Below are 19,304 nucleotides of genomic sequence, written 5' to 3' on the forward strand. Positions count from 1 at the left end.
AAGCAAAAGTGAGATATATTGACTATATGTTGAACAGAGTTTTTATTAGCTGCAACTACATGACTGAAGAATTAGTGTGCTTTTCCATTATAGAATTAAAAAATTGACATAATATATGTTAATTATAACATAAGCAGACACTCACAGTTCTGGGCCAGAAACAGCTTTTCCTATACATAGAAATGTCACAACTTTAAGGTCCATTATCTCAGCTGCTGCTAGAAAGGAGAGTCTTATGCCACTGAAGACGGAGGGAAAGTTCCCTTCCAGTGTGACCCTGGACTTGCTTGTAGTGATGTAGGGCCCCAGCTAAGTCAGATTATTTTAAAACATTTTGATGCTTTCTTTGAGCTCCTTTCAGTTGGGGTCCAAGTAACAAGAGGCACATGGTTTCACAGATAGACTGACAACAAGTAGATCTAAAGATTAAAACCTCTTCTCAAAAATGGTTTTTCTGTAACATGTGTGATAAAGGAACACTTCATAGTATGGTCTGAGGGTTTTATTAGCACTCATCTGGGATGATCTGCCACCCGCTCCTCCCCCAAAATATGCAGAGACCTAGGTCCAGCTATCCGAATAAAACTGGATACTTAATAAGCAATTATTATGATAAAATATTAAACTGTAAATGGATTAAAATGTCTCATATGTCCAGTGAAGCCTGAACCTCCTTTTACATGTAAAGAACTTGCAATTTCTCCAGCACAAGTTCCGCTCAACTGAACGTGCCCACAGTCACATTTCAAGTCAACAACAGAATGGAGAACAGAACCCAGGAGTCTGTTTCCCAGTCCCTTTGCCACCAGATCACAACAGCTGCTATTAACGTACCTACAATGAGATTAAAAGCAAAGCACACAATGTAATTTAAAACAAGGTATACTGCAGGACCAATGAGCCTAGACACTGATGTTCTACAAACACCTAAGATAGACTACACAGGTTTTAGAGTTGGTTGAAAATCTGGCCAATAAAATGTTATTTAAAAGAAAAAAAAAATCAGTAATTTTTAACCAGCTCTAATAGATTGCTAAATTATGGTTGAGTTCATTTAGTAAATAAGAATCAAAGAACCAAAAACACACAAACCAAGTTTTAAGTGGTAGTGTAACAAAGCCTTGCTCCCCATAGATAATACAGCTCTTGCCATGTCCAGACAGGCCCATACCCATTTTCCTTTTTAGTTTCATTAATGAAGAGGAAATGCAGCTCCTTTGCCTTTGACTGACAGCTCAAGTAGTTCTCATTCCTATTTTGCCTGCCTCCAGTCAAAAGTCAACCTTCACAATGGAGAATTAGACAGAGGTCGTCCCAAGTCTACAACAACCCACTGCAGGTATCTTAATAGAGGCAACGCTTATTTTGCACAGGCCAGAAAAGAAAGACGAAGTTCCTAGCTATTATAAGCCTAAGTTTAGTTAACAAAATTAACTAAGCAAAATGAAAAATATTAGAAGCTTCATTTCAGCCAGCTGCTAAGAGCCAGTTGTCTGTCAGTGCCTCAGAAAAAAGGCTCTTTGTCAAGACCCAAGAATTCTGTTTGCATTTATGGATCTTTCTGCTTTATAGAAAACAAGATTCTTTATTCCCCTCCCCCGCCAAAGAACTATTTGCACCTACCACATACTTGTAGCCAAAGACTCCAGTTACCCATTATGGATTTGCTTTCAACAAACTTGACTCATAAGTCAATATTTGCATGAGCAAGAACTAGTCACATAAGTAAGGTTTTGAAAGATCAGATCCTATATCATTTTTAAATGCCAGTTTGTAAATCTGCCTCATCCTTCATCACAACCCCAAGAGATAAAGAAAGCAAAACAGTAACCTCTTACATCTCATTTCAGAAGAGGTTGTGTCTGTTGTCAGCCATACCACCCCAAGCACAAAGTAACTCTTTTGGCAATACCCAACTGTGAATATTTAGCAAGATAAACCTTATTAGCAACTGTCACAAAACTTATTATTACAACTTACTGATACAGAAATATAGTACATAATTTATCATTCTATTATAGACTTTTTTAAGCACACACACACACACGCCCCCTTCAACAAAAACCCAACCAAACAGAATTCCTCTCTTCCACTAAATCTCAATATAATTACCTGTTCAGAAATTAACCTCCCCACACATTCTACCTCACTGCTTCTCAAAGCTTGATTCAGTGTGAGTGATTCTGGAAAAAAAACTAAGGGCCCATGTTAATCTAGTAAAAAGCAGTGAATAGTTTCTTATTTTGCTTTTAAAATATAATCTACACAAGGAATTCTTGAATCCACTTGCATTCTATTTTGTTGATATGAAAGTAAAATCAAAGGGATTTTCATTGCACATTTCTAAACATGACCGCCAGCTAGCATTTCGAACTACATCTGTTCTAGTGGTTTAAATTTTTTTTTTTTTAATTCTTAGAACATTAGTCACCGTCTTCCCAAGGGGCAATATTCGAGCTTTGTTTTTCAAGTAATTACCCCAATTGGTCAATAAATCATTATGGGAATAACACCCAGAGTCCCCAGTAAGGATCATGACCACACTGTGTTACACACTGTACAAATACATGGAAAGATACTTATGGTCTAAGTGGAGATAAGATGAAAATGAGTATGAAATAGTTGAGGGGCAGATGGAAAGGAGAAGAGTAACAATGTGACTGCCCTGTTACATAGCTTGGCTGCTGCACAACTTGATTCCAAATCACTTTAAAAGACTTTTTTAAACAAAGTCACTTATCCCTGACTGCCACACAACCCAGCCATTGTTGACTGGGCTATCTCCTGTAGATGTCACAAGAGGAGGAGGATGGCTTTCTGGATTAACATAGGATATTTAGCTTTCTGGATTAATCATGCAGATATTTTACTGATTTCTAATAAAGGAGTTTTAATTTTTTATTGCCTTCAGGAAAATCACATGCTGCACTTTATATATAGCTGTTTTGTTTCTGGCTTAGAGTCAACTATTAAAAAACATTTGGCTATAGAAAGGCTATTTGTACTCCCTTCATGTGTATTTGTGCTAATTAAGTATAATGTCATAATACTCTTATTTTTTTCTCCCCACAAAATGCCTGTGGAAGAGATTATCACCTCGTTATCTGCATGAGCAGAAGGATGACAAGTTCTGAAGTTGTGTTCCCCTGTAAATTACTTCAAATAAATTAGACATTTAAGGAAAAACCCTATGAAAATTACATAGAAAGCTAGCTAGCTTTTTGTGAAAAAATAATTTTCCCCAAGAATAAAGCTTGATACTTAATAAGCAATTATTTTATAATAAGCTGTAAACTGATTTTATTAAAATATAAACTGATTTTCTTCTACTGAATAAAAACTATGAAGTCAGACATCACATTTGTCTCCATTTCCTAAAAGACTAAATGTTCTTTCAAAAGATATCTGTCATTTCTCCACAGTGGCTGATCAAAGCTGCTAGTGAAAAATGTTTTGAGCAGGCAACTTGTAATACAGCCATGGTTTATTTCTGTCAGAGGCCGACTGCTGAAGTGTGAAAGAAACTCATTAAAAATCACTGACTGTGATCCTGCATTGCAAGGAAAAAAAGAAAATACTTAATGAAGGATATATGTAGCCTGAAGCCACATTCATATTCTGCTTTTCATTTTCCTCTATTTTAGTAAGCAATTAAAAGACACCAATTAGTCATGGAAGCATAATTCATACTGGTCATACTGGGAGATTAAAGAGGTTAACATTTTTATTTTATGCTAATATTATGGAAGTTTAATGAGGGAGATCAGGAATAACACAGTCAACAAAAAAGGAACACTAAAATAAAGAGATGAATCCTTTACCTTAATCTTAGAACAAGATTCACTGCATGTGGAACTTCCGTATATTCATCACTAACAGTAGGCAGGGACTATTAAGTAAAAAAGCAGCATGTAAATTACAATGGATGCCAGACAGAAATGTTCAGTAGTTTCCCTGTTATAGGTTTGATGCAAGCATAAAATATTTAATATATAACTCTGACTCTCAAGCACCTTTTAAGGGCTTTATTAAAGTGCTAGGTCTAAAGTGCAAATGAAACCTGCAGAACAGTCTGTGTATTTAAATAGATTACAGAACCACAAATCATGGAGCTTAAATTAGGGTGCTGGATGAAAGTTTTTTTTTCTCCGCTCAGCATCAAATTCTGATACTCTATTAAGTAATAGATATGGAGTTAGAATACTGGGCTGTTCTTCAGCTGTTTTCACACAGCACTAAGTTTCTAGTCTTATTTCTAGTTAAATCTTGTTTCTAGCTGTAGGTGGAGAACTAAGAGAGTCTACCACAATTGACCTCACCAGCTTTGCCAAATCTTTATATTGGAATCCATGTTCATTATTTCTGTCTCCATCTTAATGTTCTCCTCTCCCCTCCACCCCCACCATATAAGAATTTGTACTTCCCTGAAATCTCAAAGTCCATAAACTGTAATTATTGACAGTACCTGAGGGTCCTGTATAGATAGATTCTGGATCTGTTCTGGGATATTAGTGGCATTCATGGAAATCTGTTAAAAGATTATGATGAAATCTTTATGAAAAAGTGATTTTTAAAAAAATCCACACACTACCAAAAGAGTTTTATGAATGCCTGTTTTTGGACAGTGATGCCAGTTAAGACATACTTATTAAGGAAAAAAAAAGACACCACACATTTGAGATTCATAAAAGGAGTCATTTTAACATATCAATTTACATACTGTATGGGCACAAATTTAGCATTTACTGAAATTAAAGAATCCTTGGTCAGCAAGAGTTAAAAAAGAATGCTTTAGATTAACTAATTTGTCTATATTAAGACTACAACCTTTTTACATGTATTTCTACATCTATAGATACATCATTTCATAGGGATAGGGTTGCCCATCCCCATGAAGACTGACAGGCATACAGCACCAATGACATGCTCCAAGTATTTTGCTCGTCTTACTCTGACCACCTCTGATCCAAGGCAATATCCTACAGCATTTAGAGATGTACAGAGATTAAGGGAAGAATAAGAACGTTTCCTCCACATTTCTAACCTAAACAGTAACCAATTCTTAACCAGCAAGAAAACCGTATAAAACTCCACAACTCTTGTCCTAGGAACTAATTACTGATTTAACTGAGTGGACGATTCTGCATGTCTGATGTACCAGACTTTTACATGTACATTCAGAATGATGAATCTGGAATGAAAAGAACTGTCTGGCAATCCCACCTTCACACAACGAAAGGGAGACTTAAATAGAGACCACTACTTAGAGAACTGATGCCCAAATTATACTTGGAGACCCATCAAAGCTGTGAACAAACTACCCCCTTACTAATGAAGTCCACTGTGGCCTTCCACATCTGACCTACTGAAGTGGGCTAAGTAACTGGCAAAGAAATTTGACTGGCTGAGATAGGAGGGATTTGGTTAAGTCTGGAGGCAGGAAATAGGGGGCGACAGTGGGTAAAGCTGGAAAAGCACATGTCAGAGAGCAGAACAAGGCTGGTTGCTGCTAGACTTTGTGGAACCCAAAGGAAACTACATATCAATTTCCGGGACACAGGCCATTGGTTGGGGAAGGATCAGCATCCACTACAGAACCAGAGCATCTGCTGAATGTGAACAGTTCCCAGGGTGAGACCATTTTCTTTAAACTCACAGTGTTCTCAGAGAATAAACAGAACTGAGCAAGCCACGCTTGGAATGTTTAAACCAAGGTGGAATGGCAAGCAAGCAGATGAGTCTACTTATTGAACCTGAGCAGCTTCGCTTCTAAGTGGCATGACCTTATTGTCAGGTGCGGCTTTCCTCTATTAAATATCAGACATGCCAAAAAGGGGTGTGGGCTCACAGAGGTATTACCTAAAAGGATCAGGATGGTCTGAAAGATCATAAGCCCTTCCTGAGAGTGCTTGGTTAAAGCACATCATTATTTATGGTGAACCTTTACACTTCCACCCATCACCCCAGATGTAATCATCCATAAGATTTATTATTTTTATAACCATTGTACATTAACCTAGTTCCTGGAAAGGGAGAACAGTAATGGAAAACAGCAGGGAGAGTTTCAGATACCGAGACGCATAACCGTCTCTGGGAGATACAAAGCCTGTGCATCTATTAATGCCAGGTGGTCTCCTGGACCAGACTTGACAAAGCCCTGGCTGGGATGATTTAGTTGGGGACTGGTCCTGCTTTCAGCAGGGGGTTGGACTAGATGACCTCCTGAGGTCCCTTCCAACCCTGATATTCTATGATTTTATGACTGGATATCAAAACTAGGCTGCTTTTCTCTACACAGTTTTGTATTTCTTCCTTTCTACAAACACTTAAGATCCAACTTCATTTAATATCCATTCTGTAACAACAAAGCAAACTGAATAAGCCATAAGAGCACGGACTTCCTAGATCTTTGCTGGATTTGAGGTGGGCCTGGTATAACCAGATGAGTTACCTGACGGTTTGGTTCTAGCTCTGTTAAGCCTTAACTTTTCTGAAGCACAGATCTTGCAAAGACAGAATGCCTGGCTCCCTCACTGGCTGAGTATGTTCCTGATTAAGAGGATTTCCACAACCACCATTCCTCAATGAATGGGAGAGAGCTCTACTTTAGCTAAGATTTTCATGACAGCAGTTCATAACCTTAATGACAAAGCTCTCCTGCCAAAGATGAGAGTGACCTTACTGCAAGATGTGGAGATGTCAATGAGGAAACAAAGAAAATTTATCACGAAGCAGATGTGAAACCATTTGATTTTATGGATAGAGAAGCTGTGGGTGTCCCTTAGCTACTCCGGGAGAACTCTTACTACATGGAATGCATAAATGCAGACTTTACAGGGCAGATGATAACTCCAAGGACTTCAGGGCCTGGTTTACTATTTCATCCCGGAAATTTAAGGGAGAAATTTCCTCCTGTGCCCCTTTGACTGCAGCCATAGATGTGCTGTCCCAGACACAGGTTAGGCTTTTCCATAGGAAAGCTGTACAACTAGTGCAATTATACTACATGAAGATTAATCTAGTTTTCTTTGCATCACATATGGCTGATGAAGGCATAGCCACCACACAAAAGACTGCCATCTTATCAGGTTTACTTCCTCTTTCAAATGGCAGTAATTTCCCATGGAACAACTTGGAATTTTTTTGAGGAATGGGACAAGAACCTGTGTCCTTGCCAACTACTTTAGAAATATGGCAAATCCTTCAGAATAAAAATATTTAGACAGAATCTGATTTGGCCCCTTTGAAGTCAGAAGCTTAGCTACAGACCCACTGCTTTAAAATTATAAACACACACGTTAGTCCAGAAGGGTGGGCCAACTACTTCACTAACCACCCAGATAAAGAAATGTCTAAGTAGACTGTTTTCAGATGTTCCTAAATCTACTCGCAAAGACCCAATTTGTTAAATCTATGAAGTCTGGGATTTACTGGGCAGAAGATACAGCTTTCAAACTGTTTAAGGAAGGGGAAAGAATGTGTCAAATCTCTGATCTATTCAAACCATATATACTTTTATCCTGAATGTCACCTCTAGCTCTGAAGACTGATCTAAAGAAGCAGCAAGGAATTCACTGAACAGCACCACAAAGCATCTCAGATCTTAACAGCCACTTCCAAAGAGATGAGCACACCACAGGTTAACTGGTTCCATGTTTGAGAGTTTCAGGCAGGAAGAATTTGAATGATTTCTTTGAATGTCAAGGAAGAGCACTGGGGTCAGAGAAAGAACAAGCACAGAATTCAGAGAATCCTGTTGTACCAAAACTTTTGCAGCCTATCAGCCTCTATGTAGGACTCTGCAACACATCACTCGGGATTGGAGGATCCAAAGCTACAGGTGAAGAATGTATCCGTTTCATACATCCAATAAATAAGCATCTACATAGAACTTTGACAGTAAACCAGAAATCCCATTAGTCCATTTATACATGGCAGGAATCCCTTTTAGTCTCAGCATAAGAAGATGGCATTTAAAATGGTATTTATTTTGTGTTTATGGGTGACTGAATCAATCTATTCTATTGTACCACTGTACTGAACCATTATACTGCATATGGTATGAACCATTCTAATTACCAGTTATGCGTAGTACCAATACAGATTCTAAAAGGCTGAAAATTCTTTGGAGACATTTCAGCTACAGAGAAACAGCCATCATTCGTGTGAAGGAAATGGTAGTAATTAGTGTGATCCAGTTTTGAAGATTCATTAAAAAATAGCCAAATTGCTTATTTTAATCAATACTTTTTACTAAGACTTCAAAGCTAGAAAGCATGAGCAGAATCTGCTTGAATTTCCTAGCCGTTTTACCCTCTGGGTAATCATTCCAGGCCCACCTACATAACCTTCATGCTCAACCCCTACTCAAAATTATTTACTACTCAGCAGAAAGGCTGCTGAACCAGGCCCTACAATTTTACCCCAATTTTTATAAATATAAGAATTGGAAGCTAACACAATATTTCCTCCTATCCAAGCTATTTGGGAGCAGTAAAGTAACAAAGGACAATTTACCTCTGTATTCGCCACTTCTTTTACTCTTCTTGACTGTAGAAGAAGTAGTTAGATATTAGCTGTTGTAGTTTATTTTATACTGTAGAAATACTTTCAAGAAAAAAATGAAAACACTACATTACTTTGTTAGCGTATCAGCAGTTAGTAGAAAACAACTTACCTTTTCTTGAGAAAATGCAGCTTTGCCCTCTTCACTCTTTTCATCCATCTCATCATCACTCCACTCCCAGTCCCCATCTTCTGTCTTATGAAGATGGCCACTGGAGCCAGGTACTCGTCTAACCTATGAAAAATGAAACAATAGATGTTTAGTTCTTGTACTTCAAAAGCCTTACTTGCATTCTGGTAACTAAGCAGACAGTTACAGTATATACCAGCTGTTTTCCAATGCTTTCATTCTGTAGTTTGATTCAGGAGAGAGGTCTCTTCACAGATCACCTCTCCTGTTAATACTTGGGCTTTTAAAAAACATGTAATTGTGTGTGCCATCAGGAAAGGCTCCTTGGACTAATGGTGATTTATAGACCATCTTCTGAGAACCACAACTACTTGGGGCCAGAACTTGCAAGCAATTACTGTACATAGCGCTCACTACTGTGAATAGCCCCTTTCTCTTAAATGAGACAGACCATTCATGGTACTATTCAAGGTTAAAGTTATACCTACTATTGTTCATAGGATATGAGCCTTAAGCATTTGGACTTTTGAAGTGTTTATGCAGAAACGTTAGTTGATGTTAAACTGCTAGATTAAAATTAAGTTCTACCTCTTTCTAACCCATGCAATACTATCCCTAAAAAAAATAAAATGTGTTGCCGTTGACATGGAACAGATTTAATATGGATGGAGAAAAAGCTCTAAAAGCAAAAAATCCCTGACAAGCACAAAAATGTAGTGAAAAACCTATTAAACACTTCTGACCTTTAAACTAAGTTTGTATCTTTATAAATAACTCCGTAAAACGCATTCAGGCACGACTACGAAAACAGGAGGCATGCACGTAGCACGTTGCAGACTGGGCAAATGTATGTATATTAGGCAGTCTAATGAAGCACACACCAGGAGCATCCAGCAGCTAACTCCTAAATCAAAAAAATCAAATACCCTTCTGTTGCCATCTTGCTCTTTCTCAGAACCTGACATCATGCCTGTTTTCCCAGGATTCTGCTCAACCTACTTGAGCAAAACAAAACAGAATCAGACTACTCTTAACACACCTTGGAAAGCATTTATGAGACTCATGAGATTGCTAGAAGCACAGCATGATAATCAGCAGCCACACTGGTGTTTGATTATAATCAGTTTCCTTAATTATTTCAAATGATCAAACCAAGAAACAAGAAGTTGTCCACAGTGCAGAATTTTAAAAGCCTTTGCAGTTAAACTCAAGAGGATGCCTTTTTTAAAAATGGCCTATTGTAATAGAAGTATAAAATGGAAAAATTCTAATTTAAAAAAAAAATCAACACATTGCAACAGGAAAAAGGGGACTATGAAGAGTTGTATAGTACTAGCCATTAATACATAATGGGGAGTACTTGTCATGACTGGGGCTTCGGTGGTCAGAGCCAGAGTTGGAGTCAAGCCAAGAGTCAGAGACCAAGGACAGGGAACTGGAACATGGCAGGAGCAGATCAGGAAAGTAGGAACCAGGAGCAAGGCAGGGAAGCAGGATCCAGGTGAGAAGGCAGAGTCCAATGTAGCTGCCAGACAGGAATTCAGCCAGTTATGTGAACAACTTCCTGTCTCGCTCTTTCTTTGGGTTTAAATAGAAAGCCCTATTTAAATAGGTCCTGGTGTTCCTCCAATCAGGGCCCAATGGAAGCCTTCTAGATGTAGCTTCAGGTTTCATGGTCTCTCTACTTGGTCAGTTGGTAGCAAGCCGCTGAGTAAGAGCAGAACAATGGGAACAGTGGAGCCAGGACAACAGTCCTGAACAGTCAACTGGGAACCCTGTGGACCCAGGTTTGAGACCCATGGAGTCATGATAGAATGATGCACAGAAAGCAGTTTTCTGTACAATAAGAAATGCCAGATATGATAGCTTTTAAAGTTTTCTTTAAAAATAGTAATAATTCTTTGTAGTTATTACTTCCTTAATCAGGTGTAGATATTTAGCCTCAAAGGTTAAAAGGGTAGAGTAGCTCAGAGGTCTACACAACATTTTCTAGGCTCTTACAAAAAGATGACAGTTTGATCCAGGTTTGGTTTTATTTGTATCATTTCTCAGAAGAAACCAAAGTCCAAAGCTAGGTGTGCCCTGCTCTGAAGTACAGTATGCATTTGTTTATTTAATCCTACCATGATAATCAACAGGCTGTGATGGGAAGACAAAGAAGTCACTATCATGAGAGGTGCTATTCTGCAACTGGGGGGGGGGTAATAGAGAAAAAGCAAATTCCCACTCAGACAGGATAGAGGATTTTTGGTTTTGCTTTTTAAATAGATTAAAATCTACATGGAAAGCTAAACTTGCAGAATCCATGTGATGGTGGTTACTCTCCAGTAGCTGCTTACTGCTAGCTGGGGAGCTACATAGCACAAGGTAGACTGCAGGGGATTTTAAAAATATTGGAGTGTGACTATTGCACTCTAACGTCACACCACATGCAGTACCTATTTGGCTTGACAATGAGAAACCAAACCAAAAGAGGTTTTAAACACCAGCTTCCAAAGAACTATGCAATACTATTAATGCAATGCAAAAAAGCTGCTTTGCAACCTATTTTAAATATAGGCTTAGAGTTAGACAAACAAGACAATGCAATTACTATTCTTTAACAGCTGCACTGAAACCTCTGAAATTACACCAGCCAAGCCAAAAATTTACTTTTCAGACATGTTATTTTATTTTCAACATCTATAAGCCTTTAGAGTCTGACACACTCATGCACTACACCTTTTGTGCTTAGCGCAGACACTTACGCCAATATTTTCAGTTGTTCGGAAGACCTCTTCTAATATAGTTATTTCAATGGAGTTTAATGGTGCTGGAAAAGGGCTGAAAGAGAAAGCCTTACTGATGAAGAATGACTGCACTTTAAGTTTTTTAACTGATTGCCTTTTAAGAAGCAATAAATAAATGCCTCAAGAAAAAATATGGTAATCAAAATATGGTGTTCAACTGAATATTTTTTTTGAAAGTTGTCTGAAGGCAGAATAAGTGCAAATCTAGGCCAATAGGGATCAGCTGGATGTGAAAGACCACAGAACACACGTTTATGTGAAGGGAAATAGGAACCTCAGCTGCACCAAAAACTCCAAGCCACTGAACAGTAAATCACTTCCAAGGACTGCAACTGTGCAGAAATTCTGCACAAAACATTTTTTATATGCCATGAGAGCTTGACATTTATGTTCTCCGCAACTGGATTTTGAATAACTTGTGTTTGCCAGGATCAAGTGTGGATTCAGTGACTCAATACAAGCTCAGCTTTAGTTTAAACCACAGTCATCTTAATCTGCATACTGTCAACAGGTACCAGTGAACTTGTTTAAGTAGGCTGGAGTGGGGAGAAGGTTAATGGCAAAGCAGTGGGGAGAGAAGAAAAAAAAAAAAAAAAAAAGAGCCGCACTCTTATTTCCCTCTTTCACACAGCCTTACAACTGGCAATATTACAGACGGGTCGGAACTATGCTAACGGGAAATCGTTGCAATAGGAACATTATCTGTCTTGAGATGTATCCTTAACATTGTGCAGCCCTCGCACCTTCTTCAGTTTTCTAGTATTCCTGAATTGGCTCATTCACGTTATACAATTGTACAAATATGCACAAAATACATTTAAATAAGTATATTGAGGCTGATGTGAACATTCAGGCTAGCATTTAACCACTTGCAAATTATGGAAAATGAACATTTACAAGCCAGAACAGCAGAACAAAATTCAAACTATATATCAGCCACAGAGCTCTACCCTGTCTGAAATTGTGGCAGCCAAAAGAACAATTTAGTCATCATACATTTAAGACATTTGATATTTTTCTAAAAGATATGCTCCAGGAATTATTGGGGGTCAGTTTATGGTCTGGGTTATACAGGAGTCAGACTAGATGATCAATGGTCCTTTCTGACCTTGGAATCTATGAATCCAACATACCTTTCTGCTCTTGAAAGTGCCATCTACTGGACCAAATATGTGCAATGGAGAACTCTTTCCTCCAAACTCCGGCCTGGAACAACTGCCAATGCAATCCCACAATCTCTGGGGCTATACTTAGCCACCACTTCAATCCCAAAACTTCCCACTTGTTTCCCAGGAACCAAAAGCAGCCGACTCAGCAGTTAACTCTTCATTTTCCATAGAAACAGTCAATGCTCACATGTATTACCGTGGCCAGCACTAGGAAGTCCTGTATCAGGTGTGCTGCTGGATAGTCAGAGGAACACATCTGGAATCCGGTTAGCCTCTGATGTGAGTTGAGCAAGACATTCAACTTCACCAAGAGCACAAGCAACAATCAGGTCTCCAAAACTACATCCAAGCAGTGCAGTGGATCGATGGGACAGCCAACAAAGTAGAGAGCAATCAATTGGCTAAAGATGGTACTGAAAAGCCAAGGAAGCCAACGGTGCTTCTGTGAACTCCCTATCTTCCTGTCTCTTTTACAAGGAATTTGACTAGGTGCCGGGGACTGCAGCAAGCACTGAGCCCATAGTCGTGCACACCAACGTGCTGAGCAGAGATGGCACCCATATAACCTCCTCTTGGCCCCCGCAGGCAGAGAGCCAGAGCCTGGGGCTGAAACCGGTAACCAGAAAGTCTATGCTGCCAGAGCAGCTACAGCATGTCCTGTGTCCGTGCTCAGAGGAACTGTTTGGGGGTGCTCTGGGGAGAACAAGCATCAGAGCAAGCGCCAGAGTCACAGATGGAGCCTGGTAAGTTTCTGGTGCCATGTTTATTAATGCACTGATGAAAGGATTTCCTGCTTATGGGCCTATTAAGTTATCAATACAAGCTATCCTCCAAAGCACTTGCAACCCTCTCAGCTTGGTATCATCTGCCAACTTTCTAAGTGTACTCTCTTTAGATATGCCATTATCTAAATCACTGATGAAGATATTGAACAGAACCAGACCCAGAACTGATCTCTGTGCCCATTCAATATGCCCTTCCAGCTTGACTGTGAACCACTGACAAACTACTCTCAGGAAACCGTTTTCCAATCAGTAATACACATTCATCCTAGATGGAGCTACTATAAGACAGTATCAAAAGCCTTACTAAAAATCAAGATAAACCACATCTACTGCTTTCCCCCAGCCACAAGGTTTGCTGCCCTGACAAAGAAAGCTAGCAGGTTGATTTGACACAGTGTGTTCTTGACAAATCCATGCTGTTAGTTTACACCTTATATTCTAGGTATTTGCAAACTGATTGCTTAATTATTTGTTCTATTATCTTTCCAGGTACTGTAGTTAAACTGACTTATCTGTAGTTCCCTGAGTTGTCCTTATTTCCCTGTTTATAGATAGGCACTATATTTGCCCCTTTTCCAGTCCTCTAGAATCTCTCCCATGACTTCTTGAAGATAATTGCTAATGGCTCATATCTCCTCAGTCAGCTCCTTGAATAGTCTAGGATATATTTCATCAGGCTTTGGTGACTTGAAGACATCTAACTTGTCTAAGTAATTTTTAACTTGTTCTTTCTCTATTTTAGCCTCTGATCCTACCTCATTTTCACTGACATTCACTATGTTAGATGTCCAATCACCACCAACTTTTTGGTGCAAACGGAAACAAAAACGTCATTTAGCATTTCTGCCATTTCCACATTTTCAGTTATTGTTTCTCCTCCCTCATTGCGTAATGGGCCTACCCTGTCCTTGGTCTTCCTCTTGCTTCCAATGTATTTGTAGAATGTTTTTTGTTACCCATTAGGTCTCTAGCAAGTTTAATCTCGTTTTGTGCCTTGGCCATTCTAATTTTGTCCCTACATATGTGTGTTTGTACTTTGACCTAGTTTCCATCTTTTGTAGGACTCTTTTTTGAGTTTCAGATAATTGAAGATTGCTTGGTTAAACCAGGGTGGTCTCTTACCATACTTCTTATCTTTCCTCTGCAGTGGGATAGTTTCCTCTTAGGCCCTTAATAAGGTCTCTCTGAAAAACTACCAACTCTCTTGAACTGTTTTTCCCCTTAGACTTGCTTCCCGTGTAAGCTTACCTACTAAACTCCATGAATTTGCTAAAGTCTGCCTTCTTGAAATCCATTATCTTTATTGTGCTGTTTTTCCTCCTACCTATTCCAAAAGACATCTGAAATCTCCAGTGTGGTGTGTGAATAAAATACAGCCCATTGATAAAGTATCATTTTTGACCTTTAATTAAAGCTGCCCCTTTCATGCAGTGGAACATGTACTTTGAAAAAATTAATATGGTCAGACAATGTGCTCCCTTTCGCCCCCCCCCTTCTCCCCCCTCCCCCCTTCTTTTCAAGGCCTTCCACCGCCACACAGGGCAAACACACGGCATCAGCAGCCTGGAAGTGTGGGCCAACCTACTGTAAGCAAGGGGAAGGAATCAGATGAGCTGATGGGAGAGCTGCTACATAAAACAAATCAGTATGCAGAATTCCAGAAGGACCAAATGGCATATCAAAATGATACGGATGAAAGATGGGAGGAGAGAAAGAGGCTGCAAAGTGTGAGGAGAATTTGATGGACAAATTCCTGGACCATGACTGCGGGTTGAGGGAGGAAGACAGAGCACAACAGGAGCTGCTTGAGCAGTTACTTGCACTCATCACTACCAGGCTGCAGGCCCCAGTGCCACCTTCAGCTCCTGCCCCACAGCGAGTCCCCTCCACACTATAATGCCCTGCAGGCTATGCATCATTTGGACAACTTGGGGGGTGGCTGGATCATGTCACAGGCAATGAACAATAGCAAATGGAACAGATAAATGTACCCTGTGCATTCATACACTAATACAATCGCAGCCCACACATACAGAATGCATCAGAAAACCCAAGGAGAACAAAGAGAGAAAACAGACACCCAGAAATAGCTGGCCATTTCGTTTGGGAACCCTAACCTTTGACTGTTTTGGAACTGAGTTTACTAGGTTGTAAGTTTTAATGACAGATGGTCTACTTTTCTGGTTCGTACATTAGTATGTAAATAACTGGGTGCAAGGCTACATATAATAAAGTTTGCTATTGTCATATTAGAGGTGGCACAGACTTTAATGAATATCACTACACGTCCATTCTCAGTAACCATTCACAATACAAATTTACAAACTGTCTTCACAATAATCCATAAACTGAGTTGCAGTCCATGGCCAGTATTGATGAAAAGTGTTGATGTTATGCATTTTATGAAAATGTTTACAAAATTCACAATATCTAATACAACACATTGACAAATATCTTCCCACAGCTGCCCCATACCCTACATAACACAACCTCAAATACCATTTCATTGCTCTTCATGCATGGGACCATGCAAACTCATTATGTAGGAGCACAAAGCATCCCAGATTTCTGTTGCGCATGTGGATCCAGCCCCAGTCATGACAAGTGCCCAGTCTGGCTGTACGTTGCGTATCTGTTCAGAAATCCATCAGTGTCTTGAATCCACTCCTGGTAAAAATGTTCCCCCATGTTCTCGCAGACGTGGTGCAGAATATAAGAAGCCACAATAATGTGGACTGCATTGATGACACTGACATCTAAATGATTTAGAAGGCTGTGACAAGAGGATTTCAATCTGCCAAATGCACATTCCACCACCATCTTACAGCTACTGTGTAGCTGAACCTCTTCTGCCAGGTTCTCTGAAATCACGATACGGTTTCATAGCCATGGCAATGAGGGGTAAGCGGCATCCTCTAGGACAACAGTGGGGACAGTGACTCCCTTTATAAAAGGGTCATTGGGTGGAAATAACGTCCCAGCTTCTCCGTGAAGCTAAAGTCTCAATCTCTGGAATACCCTGGCATCATGCACCCTGCCAATGCATCCCATGTTTGTGGCTATGAATCTGCCCTTGTGGTAGCATAACGATTTATGTATTCACGTGCTCCTTGTGGAGGGCAAACTACAGGCACGAGTCCCATCAATGGCCCCAGCGCAGTTTGGAAAGCCCAGTCTCTCAGATCCAGCAATAATTTCAGGAACTTTTGCTATGACCACCATCTCTGGGTGCATCACAGTCCTGATCATCTCACAAACCTTGGCCACAATCAATCCCACAGTTGATTTGCCAACTCCAAATTGATTAGCCATGGACCTGTAGCAGTCTGGGGTAGCCAGCTTCCAGATGGCTATATTGACCTGCTGCTGGACTCGCACACACCCCCTCAGGCGGGTGCCTTGATGCTGGAGGTTAGGGGCAAGCGATACAGCCTGCAGAAACATCTGCTTCTTCGTGGAAAAATTCTGGACCCACAGTTGGTCATGCCAGCTCTGCACAATGATGCAAGCCCACCAGTCTGTGCTTATGGCCCCACTCTAGAAGCACTGGTCTACACAGGGAGAACATGCAGCTAAGACAACAGGCATGAGCAGCATCAGCTGGGGGACAGCTCACATCTCAGCCATCCCCTCCAAGAAGCGTCTTCGGCAATTCAAAAACTGCCACTGACTCGTCCACCAGAGTCTCTCAGATGTGCCACCCGTTTCCCAAAACAGGACTGAAAGAACGAGGTTCTTCCACTGGGTTGAAGAACGTTTTGATGGTTCTGCTTACTAGGAGCATGTGGACACAAAACGGATCAGCTGGATGTGTTGGCATGCTAAAACCACCCAAACACTTCTGGTCAACATCAACCAGATGGACAGATGAGTTCTCCCACCACCCACTATGAAACACACCCTAAAGCGGCTACAGTTGATGAAGATGGTAGGAACCTTGGGATACAACAGTATATGCCCACAGAAGCTGAAGTTGTGATTCAGGTCTGCATAGAGCACCCTGGACACGTCAGCACAGTTGTGAGGCCCAAGTTTCCTATTCAGCGTGGCTGCTCATGCATGACTTTGGAAACTCTGTGACCTGCATCTGCAAACTCAAAGACCCGGGCTTAGTATGCTGTGTAGACCTATCCCAAATGGGCAGAGAAGTGTGTGGTTTGGGATCACACTATATAACTGTTAATTTAGAAGTCTACCGTCAGAATGTGCTATACAGAGAGAGAATGTTATCTCCTGTTTGCCCCCCATTAATGTAGCATCTCAGCAGCTCATACTCTAATGTATTTCTCCTCATCACACCTCTGTACGATAAAGAAAAGTAGTATTCTCTCCATTTTACAGATGGGGAATGGAGGCACTAACAGAATAAGTGACTTTCCCATGGTCAGATATGATCTATGGGGGAGCAGAGAAGTGAACTCAGATCTCTCAAGTCCTCTCTAAAGGATCATGGAAAATTATTTAAATATGTATAAAAACCTAATAATTTATATGTCTGTATTGGGTTTAGTCATAACATGCAGTATTAACAGTTTGCCCTCATGAAAGGTTGGTATATCTCAGAGTAACATTACTTAGACTGAGGGAAAGAGGAACAGCAAAAAGAAGAAGAGATTCCAATTTGGGTTCTATTGTCTTCAAAGAATAAAGGCCTTTTGCAGTACAGGAGGCAAACTGATTTGTAACTTCAGCTAATAAAGAAAACAATGAGACCCTTCAGTCTTACAAAGACAAATTAACATGTATTAGGAAACATGTTTCACATGAATCAGAAGAGTGTGCAGGGAATAAAAATGAATTTGAATGGCTGGCATTTAAACTGTACCCAGCACAAAAGCAGCTCAGCACATTGTACTCTGCAACCGAAAGCAGTCTGTGGGAGAGGAAAAAAGATTAACAAGCTGCTGCCAACATCATCACAGCTGCGGAAGGAAGGAAGACAATATGAATGTCAGCTGGAACTGAGAATGCTTGGACAAATTAGGGAATGAAAAAAATCATGACTATGACAAAAAAATATTAAAAGTCAAATTATCCAAAGGAACAACTACAACAAGTTTCTGCGGGGATTGGCCCTCCTGTGCATGCTTTTGGTAGCCAAAAGGTAAAGTACTTATTCTAACAATATACAAAAGATTTAAAAATTAAAAAGAGGTGACAGCAAATAATTTTTATAAAAAACAATTTAATAAACTCAAAGGATTAATATGCCCAATATGCAGAGATCCACATAAAGCATTCAGGCAAATGAGATTGCACACAAAGATAAACAAGGACTGCATGCAAAGAGCAATACTATCATCTTTGGAACTTGCCAGAAGCTAACCCCACCAAATGAGGCTGTAACCCAAACCCACCTAAATAATGCAGCAAGAATTCCAATGTCATAAAATGAAAGCTGCACACAAACTACAGAGACCTGGTGATAGGTAGAATATTAGCACAAGAGATAGTCACAATACTTAATTTTCACTAAGCAGTCTTCTAAGGCTAGATAGAACCGCAGTATGTAGATCTTTATTAACAGAGGGTCTGATTTTTGATTTTCTAAAAAAAATGGGGGGAGGGGGAGGAGAGCACTTCCTCAATAAGTTCTTTGCACACTTACTACGAATAGCTATCCAAACCGGTCATAAAAATAAATCTCTTTTAAACACATTTATAGTCTTTAATTTAGATTTCTGTTTATAAGATACATATGGAAATATGGAAAACTAGAGTATACATACAGTAAAGTAAGTAAAAATACATTGACTTTTGCATAATTTAAATGTGATGTGACATGATCAAAGTCACATTATGAACAGAAGTCATTCTGGTACTGAAAAAAATACCATGCATCTTGTACTGCCAATCACAGAAGGGT

The 19,304-nt window shown here is 39.8% G+C and overlaps 1 protein-coding gene across 2 annotated transcripts in view; it reads right to left on the reverse strand.

Annotated features, from left to right (window-relative positions):
• STK39 (serine/threonine kinase 39) overlaps positions 1-19,304 on the reverse strand; it is a 262,001-nt gene that overhangs the window by 137,204 nt on the left and 105,493 nt on the right. For both annotated transcript variants that reach the window (XM_077830249.1, XM_077830248.1), the window contains exons 11-14: positions 8,678-8,800; positions 8,518-8,550; positions 4,466-4,528; positions 3,822-3,889 (exon numbers count right to left, since the gene is read on the reverse strand). In XM_077830249.1, the coding sequence (XP_077686375.1) occupies positions 3,822-3,889; positions 4,466-4,528; positions 8,518-8,550; positions 8,678-8,800 (287 nt within the window). The remainder of the gene's footprint in view (positions 1-3,821; positions 3,890-4,465; positions 4,529-8,517; positions 8,551-8,677; positions 8,801-19,304) is intronic.

Source organism: Eretmochelys imbricata, chromosome 11 (assembly GCF_965152235.1).
Source record: "Eretmochelys imbricata isolate rEreImb1 chromosome 11, rEreImb1.hap1, whole genome shotgun sequence".
Taxonomy (NCBI): domain Eukaryota; kingdom Metazoa; phylum Chordata; order Testudines; family Cheloniidae; genus Eretmochelys; species Eretmochelys imbricata.